Genomic DNA, 8,992 nt, shown 5'->3' on the forward strand with positions numbered 1-8,992 from the left:
AATAACTTCAGTTCAATATTTTCATAAGGTTAAGTAAAAGCTGTATGGTATCGTATGCGTAACAGACCGTGTCTCATCTGGAGTTCTGCATCCAGGCTGGGGTCCCCAACACAAGAAGGATATGGAGATCTTATAACAGGTCCAGAGGGCCACTAAGATGATCAGAGGGCTGGAACACTTCTCCTATGAGGAAAGGTTGAGGGAACTGGGCTTGTTTAGCTTGGAGAAGAGAAGGCTCTGGGGAGACCTCGTTACGGACTTCCAGTACTCGAAGGGAGCGTATAAACAGGAGGGGAACGGCTGTTTATGAGGGTGGATAGTGATAGGACAAGGAAGAATGGTTTTGAACTGAGACGGGAGGTTCAGGTTAGATATTAGGAGGAAGTTTTTCACACAGAGGGTGGTGACACACTGGAACAGGTTGCCCAAGGAGGCTGTGGATGCCCCGTCCCTGGAGGCATTCAAGGCCAGGCTGGATGTGCTCTGCACAGCCTGGTCTGCTGGTTGGCACCCCTGCATATAGCAGGGGGGTTGAAACTAGATGATCATTGTGGTCCTTTCCAACCCAGGCCATTCTGTGATTTTATGATAGATGAGACATAGAATCACTCAGCCATTTGACATGGGTCAGGTATTACCTTGCTCTGTAGTCAGCCACATAAGTTTCAGTCTCTTTTCTCCTTACTTATTTTAACCCTTCTATATGTACCTTCTGCAACAAGCAACTTGTCAACAGCAGAACCTGTGCTGCATCTTCATTAATAACCAGATACGCTTAGTCAGAAGCTTACAGGAATTGTAGACTAAAATAAAACTTGCACATTTGGCTTGCATAGTGCACCGTTAGCCATGTAGAAAGACACACAACCCCCATGGGAACTTAACTACTACAGTTGTCTGAACTTTTTCTAGTCACAAGCCCTGACAAGTTGCTTAATGTAAGGGGTTGAAGGAACGACTCATGTAGTTTGTAACAGCTCTCCAGGACAGGTGAATTTGCTACAGATCAACCAGCACAGGACTAGTTATTTCAATATACTTTTATTTTAAAACAGGTAGGTCACAGAACACTAAGCTTAGCCCATTCTGCCATACACAAGCTACAAATACTTGTTTGACAGGTGAGGGTCAGACTTTAGTAGCATACATGAAAAGTGAATAAAAATCCATATAAAACAATATTCAAATAGTTTCCATAGGAACACAGATAAATGTGACCCATCTCCTAGTCATTTTTTTTTTTGTTGCGTTTATGCCAAACCTAAACTTTTAAAAAACACTTAAAAATTCTAGCAAGAATTAAGTTAATGGTCCCCCAAATGCCCTAGATTCAATGACTAAACTTGCAGTTAGTTTCTAAGTATTTATTATTTATACATTAATACTAGCTGAAGCACAAGTTGCTGGATACTCAATTCCACTTTCACAGGCACAGGAGAGGGGCAGACTAGCAACATCCTGCTCTTCCACTTCAGCTAGGAACTCCTGCTCCTTTATCTGTTGCATTAGTTGCCTAGAAAGAAAAACAGCAACAGTCAAAAGAGTATTTCACTACAACATCCTAGAAAAGATAAATGAAATAGTTTAGTTACTACTATGTAGCTACCAGAACATGAAATTGATAGTTTATAATCTAGACATTATTACTAGAACAAAATACCAAAGCAGAATCAAGTCTGCACATGTCATCTGCAGTCTTTAGTGTAAGTGCCAATATTAAGCTGTTTCACTGTTTCCAAGGAGGATCTGTATCTGCAGATATATCAGGACCTACGTTTTTATACCACATACCATACAGGTTTCATGACTTAGAGGTCATTCCAGAATGAAATTCATTCTCCCTTTCCCACACCATCACATTCTCAGATACCTTGAATTTCAAGTGAGGTTAACAGCAGGAATGTAAGGGAGTTGGCATAGGAGAACCGCAACTCCCTTCTTCCTCAGACACTGTACCAAAACAAGTTCAGTACAAAAGAACTTCAGCTAATTAGTTTTTGACTGCTTATCTTACGCTGCATGCAAAGAAAAGTTGTGTTTACCGCTTGGTTGCCCATATGATATGCCCTCAGACATAGATCATCCCTTACACGTTTTGCAGTTAGAGCTATAAATACAGCTGTACACTTAAACATGCAGAGCACATATCAAAAAAGCTTTCGTCTGTGCTGAAAAGACATGCAGCATAATCTCACTAATTTATATCCCCCTCAGATAAGGGTTAGCGTGTGCTACTAGAATTTTCTTGCCAAAAAAGGACACTAAGGGGTGAAAAGAACTGAGCTGAGGCATATTGTCCAAAGCTACAAGTATTAATATCTTACCTGAAGTCTATAATGAAAAAGTTAATTAACAATTCTGCAGAGCCACTTTAAGTTTCAGACAAGTCTGAAGTCTAACGGGAAGCGTAAGGCTTTACGTGACACAGCAATGCTTCACTTGACTGGAGGTGTCACTAAAGGTGGGGGAGGGAAAAGCCAAACAGTGCAAACTTTGTTTATAGGAAGGCAAGGCTAACAAAAGAATGGAGGAAGCTTCCTCTTTTACTGCTAGAAATCCCCCAGATTGAAGAGTTTACGGTAAATCTCAGAACCTCCTGACCCTAGCCAAACATGCTAATACTGCTGCCCAAATGCTTCCTACCATTTTAATAGGCAAACTTCAGTAGAGATAAGGACTTCCTCTTATGTAAGAACCCACTTTTACACAAGTCCATTAACCTACTTTGCAGAGAAAAGCATCCAGATTACTTTTAACTACTGTTTAAAGATGCAGTTTTGCAGTATTCTGGTACTTAAGTGACCATGCTTTCCTCATCTATTTTAAGGCTTCCTGTGGAGATCCAACAGACAACAGTAAGCTACAGTCCAGACTCAGTTTACACCCACAAACAGCCCTCAAACAGAACATACTGTGAAGCTGCACAGTTAAGAACTGTTCCTTTGGATTCCTGTCCCTTACAGTCAGGATTCACTAGGCTATCCATTTGCAAGACAGCGTACTACCAAAACTGTGATTGATTTGTCTCTGATCACTGATCAGAGAAGCTAACAGTAAAGAATCTGTAACTACCCTGTGTTGTGCAAGACTAAAAGACAAGCTAGAAACCCAGGTTAATGAATGGACTCCTAGCATTCTCTCTTTAAAAGTGCTTCTAAAGACAAATACAACAGAGCAAAAAAGTAATTGGTAGTGTTATGATTTTCTAAAAACATGCAAAGACTACCACAGATATCACTTCTCACATTAAAATGTTTTTCCAGACAATACAGCACCTCAGCCATGGCACTGTTTGATACAGAACAGTCAAAACTGATAAGCTTTCCATCACTTTCTCTAATGAAAGCACTTGACAGATCAAGTTATTACCGTATTTAAGTTACTAACCATGCTGGTCGCGACATCACATAATGTATTGTTGGCCTCTGGAATCCGTTGAAAGTAGAAGCTGCTGCAACAGTATAGGCACCCATGTTTTCAAACAGGATCCAGTCACCAACTTGCAACTCTGGCATGTTACAACGCTCAACAATACGATCCAGGCCATCACACGTTGGTCCCCATATGCTGCAGGAGTAGCAGCTGTCATCTGGTTTAGGCCGCTACAGAGAAGAGTCTAATTAGTCTGACAACTGAAACAGCTTCCAGAAGTAATGCCATGACTGATGTATGCACAGCACTCTGCCTCTTCTCTAAGAGGAGGAAGAAGTGGTTGCAGGTCCTTCTGCACCCTTGGCTCTGAATTAAGTTCCACTGCACACCTCCTGTCTTAACATCAGATTCTGGCTATGCAGAGGGAGCAGTGAACACAAGAGACTGCTATGAGGAGGGCATCTCCCCTATGAAGACAGGCTGAGGGAGCTGGGCTTGTTCAGCCTGGAGAATAGAAGGCTGCGCGGTGACGTCATTGCAGCCTTTCAATACCTAAAGGGAGCCTACAAACAGGAGGGGAATCAACTCTTTGAAAGGGTTGATATCTGCAGGACAAGGGGAAATGGTTTTCAATTGAGGGAGGGGAGATTTAGGTTGGATGTCAGGGGGAAGTTCTTTACAGAGAGAGTGATGAGGTGCTGGAACAGGCTGCCCAGAAAGGTTGTGGATGCTCCATCCCTGGAGGTGTTCAAGGCCAGGTTGGATGGGGCCCTGGGCAGCCTGGTCTGGTATTAAATGGGGAGGTTGGTGGCTGCATGTGGCAGGGGGGTTGGAGCTTCATGATCCTTGAGGTCCTTCCCAACCCTGGCCATTCTGTGATTCTGAGGGATTTGTCTACAGCCAAGCTACCAATGTGCAATACTTGTGAAATGTACCTTTTGCAGAACTGGTTTAACATGTGCATGATCATACAAGATGCAATTGAACGATCCATAGACGCCATCATTCACGTAGTACATGAGTGTTTTGTCATTCACATCATCTTCATCTGGAAGAAGCAGAGACACCAGTAAGCGAGTGCTTGAAAAGAAAGGTACAGTTAGGCTAGGGGGAAGACCAAGTCCAGATTTACATACCATCAGAACCTGTTTGCTCCTTTATTACAATTTTTTTTGCAATGATATTGACTGCCAGCGTGAATGCTGATGCGACATAGTATCTTCCTGGCTCTGCAATAATAGTTACTTCAGAATCCAAAGGAAAGTATTTATCCAGTGCTGGGTTGATTACACTTGTGATCTAGGAAGTAACACCAGTTGCAAATATTACTACTTCAGCAGCTACCCAGATACTCTTTTTAGTCTGGGATGACTTCCATGCTCACAGTAATGGATTATTCAAACACACAGATTAGAATACGGAATTGGCTTACTGTATCATTTGTCTTTGCTTTGTTATATTTGTGGAAGACAATAAAAGCAGACACTTTCAGCTTAAAAACTTAAACATGAGCTGTTTGGTCACTTAAGTCTCAATGAAGTCACCCTTCCTAGACTCATTAAACCAGCATTAGTGTCCCACGTGTCAACACTCTTCAACTTCTATTCCTGGTCTGCTTCTCATTCTGATAATAATGCAACATCCTCCAGTTTCCTGCATCCTAGAGAAGTCATCTCACAGGATTTTAAGACTACAGAAATCTTTGTCATCATCTTGGAAACTGCTGCCTTCACAGCTGCCAAATTATCAGTGATAAAGCTGCCTCCAACCACTGCATGACTGCCTCGTGCCACGGAGCCCACTTACAGCATCATTTGCACTTGATATTTCATATAAAGCCAGTACAACACTAGGAAAAGTCAGCTTTCATTAACAGGTAGAACAAGTGAGGCAACATTAGGCCACATTACAAGCAGATAATTCACCCGGTGGGACTTATTTGATGTCTCCTTGGGTAAATACAACACCATTTAGCATCACTTTAGACTGGCAGATGTGCCGACAACACTGCTCTAAGTCCCCTTAACACTACGCCACCTTTTCTTCTGAGAGTAGGTATTCCTATGAAAGCAGACTGATCAAACAAAAGCCCATACACTCCTAACACTAGTTATAAACCAGATCACTTACTGATCTGGTGCTCAAAACCACTCAGAAAGACTGTATGGGTGTTCAGGGTTTTCTCATGTGGGAGCAGCATCAATTCAGAACACCTGAAGTAGACAATCAACTGGAAGAAGTTTATGCCAGTGAGAATCAAGTCTGCAATTAAAACTTGCAATACAAGTTTGGCATCTCTGCATACTTATGCATTAATTTAGCTCTATCTTGCAAGATAATCTAATTTTCCAAATACAGTCTCCTCTTTTCTTCTCAATTCCATTTCTGACCAGACATTCTCTTATGAGCGTGCCTTTATGCTAGGTTTTAATACAATTGAACATTCAGAAAGACACCACAACCCAGGAAGTTCTTAGCAAAGCTATACCTCTTCAAATTTAAGCTTCACGTCTTCAGAGCCAGGGAAGCCACCACCAATGTCAAGCAGATACATACTGAAGCCAAGTTCAGCCTGAAGTGAAATTAAGTGGAATAGTATTAAGGAAAGCCTTTGGTTTATCATTTTAGCTAGAAATAAACAAACAAATCAGTAAGTCATTCTATTAAGATTTGAGAACAGGGTTAATTCACTGGATTCTTTTAATAGCCATCTCAGTTTGAGCTGCTGATTTTGCTGCAGAACTGCTAGAGTAAGCCACCAAGACCTCAAAAACACTACCATGAAATGAGCAACTTCAACTTTTAACCTTGTAACAGTTCTATAATTGATTCAGTTTTGCCACAACAGTTAAACAGGAGTTCCAGATTAAATAGAATTGTAATACTTACTCCCATATCAAACACACAGCGGGCATCGGAAATGGCCTGAACAAATGTCTCTGGGTCTGTACATCCACTTCCAACATGGAAACTAGAATGAGAAACAAAAATATTAGCTGGTCTTTGGTAAGTCAATAAGTTCACATAAAACGTAAGTCACAATACACAAAGGCTTATCAGCTACATCACTTAAATCTTATTTCACACAGCTGCTTTTTGAAATGGAACGCACCTAACTCCAACAATGACAAGGTCCAGCTCTTTTGCACGCTCCAGAAGCAGCCTGCTTGTCTTAAGAGTAGCTCCAAATTTAACACTGAGACGACAAACTGCTTTGGAGTCATCAGTTGTGATACGCAGCACTAACCTGGAAACAGGGAAGAAACCAAGTTTTAGAATAAGACATCATCAGGAAGGTATGATTTTAAAATGAGATCAACCTTAAACATGCAAGCTTTCCTGTCTGCCTCCTAATGTGCCAGTACACAGGCTTAGATTTCAGTGGCTGAAGTCGGCTTATTATCTCATAATTTCACATCACATCTTAAAAAAAGAACAAGTTGCAACTAACAGCAAGCGTTTCAGTAACTTGAGAACTGAAGCAAGAATTATGAAACAGCTAGGGTAACTTACTTGGCTTTTGGATGGGCCCTTGCAATTTTCATTAGTTCTACTTCACTATCAAATGTCATCATCTGTACACCGCTGCTAGCAGCATGTTTGATTTGAGATAGTTGTTTGCAGGGATTTGCATATATTATTCGCTCAGGAGGTACACCAACGCTCTGAACCAGCTGTATTTCCGTCTAGAGAGAACAGGTTACATTAAGGATGTTATTTCCAGATCAACGATCAAATTAATGAGAACAAAAGTGACTGTGAGTGCTTATGCTTAATTGTACACAAACACCTCACAGCTGAGCATGTGCCAACACCACAGATCAGAACACAGACGAGGTCTTACCTTACTGGCACAATCAAATCCCGCACCAACAGCGGCAAGAGTCTTCACTACAGCTTCACTGTCGTTACATTTGACAGCGTAGAAGGGGGTTACTCGAGGAAGGGCTTTATGCCACCGCATGTGCTTCTTCACAATATCCCCGAGGTCAGCAACATAGAAGGCATCTTTATCATCCTAGAGCAAATGCACATATTGAAGTTACAAGCCACAGATAACAGAATAAGTTTGGTCAGCATTTTCTTCTCATACTTACAGAAGATGACACTTCATTTATTTTTTGGTCAAGGATATCCTTGGCAGTAAAGCCCTCATCAAGGAAAGTGAATTCAAGTTCTTCTTTGCTGAAGCTACCCATGATTCCTGACATTCCAAGTTTAGGTGGAAGGACTTGAGTTTTTTAAGCTGTTGATACAAAAAATAAACAGCCCACAGACAAATGTTATTTCATTTTAAGTCATACAGTTCACATTCACTGTTTCAAATTCATGCAGTCATTACACGGTGGTCACAGAATTGGTAGCTATGATTCCTATAGTGGTTACTGACAACCTTAATTAAACAGGTGACACATTAGGTTTAATCAGAACCAACAAGACTCTCTATGAAGTAGTCACGTCAGATTGAAGGCAAGCTACCCTCTGTTCAGCAAGTGAACGATGCACAGAATCTATCAAAACCAGTAATAGCAGATACTATTTAAGTCCATGAAGATTCCATCATCTTTTCCTTTGCTTCCACACCAGACTTACTGTTAATGTTATGGCTAGTACTGGTTTCAATGTAATTACCACTTTTCTTAAGCCCTACGGTAGCTCAGCAGTTCCCGGAAGAAAGTTTCCAAGTTATTTTTGATGTAATCAGAGCACACTGCTTACCTCTGAGCAGTAACAACTCTCAGTAATTCAAAGGAAATGGAATATCTGGCTCTATCAGTGGTTAGGGCTTCCCTGCTCTATGCACAGCCTTCAAGCTACACGAGAAGAAAACCTGAGCTGTCAGGAGTGGCAGACACAAACCAGCACAGCAGTTCCTGATTGCAGTCCATACGCATACACTGAGTCTTAGGAGTAATTCCAATTAACACTTTATAACCAGATTTCACACAAGTCTGCACCAGATCTCCAAAGCTAACAAGGAACCAACTAGAATCAGAACAATCTGGCCTCTGAGAACCAGAACGAGAAGGCAAAAGGACGTGCCTCTGCCACCCAAAACCCGAGTGCAGGGCAAGTCACACAGCTCACTGTAAGCAGGAAGCCACATACAGAAAGGCCGCCTGCTGAAACACATCTATCTGAGCGCCGCTTTTTAAAGACTTCAGGGCCGCAAGGTTGCCATGAGTCACGGGGAAGATACGGTTTCATGCAACCCCATCCAGCCCCAGGCCTGCCCTCAGCACTTTCCCACTTTATCAAGTCACGCAGATTAGAGCCAAGGCTTCCTCAGCTTTAAGTTACTCAGTAACCTTCAGCTACACCGCTTACAAAAGCACGCTACTCTTTACAGCCTTGCTTTCAGCTAGCGATCCCTCGGGCCGTCCATCCCACACACGCCTTAAGCTTCAGCCACTTAGCTCTGAGAAGCGATTACAAACCTCTCTCCGACAACCACACGTCCCCCCAGCTGCTGCTACCACAGACTTCACGTTAGTCGACCGTTTCTCACTTACACGACGAACCGGCTCGGAGCTTCGACGTAGACTAAGCCCTAACGAAGCCAAACGCGGCTCCCGACCTCCAACCACAACGTTGGCTCCCGCAGCGCCCGGAACGGCCG

At 42.3% G+C, this 8,992-nt stretch overlaps 1 protein-coding gene across 1 annotated transcript; it reads right to left on the reverse strand.

Moving 5' to 3' along the window:
* Nucleotides 1–1,232: 1,232 nt before the first annotated feature.
* Nucleotides 1,233–8,992, reverse strand: ODC1 (ornithine decarboxylase 1). Its single transcript, XM_003204499.4, has 11 exons — nt 8,886–8,992; nt 7,470–7,618; nt 7,217–7,390; nt 6,886–7,058; nt 6,485–6,619; nt 6,262–6,343; nt 5,861–5,944; nt 4,509–4,671; nt 4,308–4,420; nt 3,388–3,602; nt 1,233–1,513 (listed from the first exon to the last, which is right to left on the reverse strand). Exons 2-11 carry the CDS (start codon nt 7,581–7,583, stop codon nt 1,372–1,374), a joined length of 1,395 nt encoding a protein of 464 aa, XP_003204547.1. The 5' UTR covers nt 7,584–7,618; nt 8,886–8,992; the 3' UTR covers nt 1,233–1,371.

This window comes from Meleagris gallopavo, chromosome 2 (assembly GCF_000146605.3).
Source record: "Meleagris gallopavo isolate NT-WF06-2002-E0010 breed Aviagen turkey brand Nicholas breeding stock chromosome 2, Turkey_5.1, whole genome shotgun sequence".
Lineage (NCBI taxonomy): Eukaryota > Metazoa > Chordata > Aves > Galliformes > Phasianidae > Meleagris > Meleagris gallopavo.

Excerpts from the sequence above, each read along its gene's own strand:
- ODC1 (XM_003204499.4), bottom strand. The coding sequence starts at position 7,583 with ATGTCAGGAATCATGGGTAGCTTCAGCAAAGAAGAACTTGAATTCACT. Across the intron at positions 4,421-4,508 it reads GGAGCAAACAGGTTCTGATG|ATGAAGATGATGTGAATGAC; the intron begins GTATGTAAATCT and ends TGCTTCTTCCAG. Across the intron at positions 3,603-4,307 it reads TTAAACCAGTTCTGCAAAAG|CGGCCTAAACCAGATGACAG; the intron begins GTACATTTCACA and ends TCTTCTCTGTAG.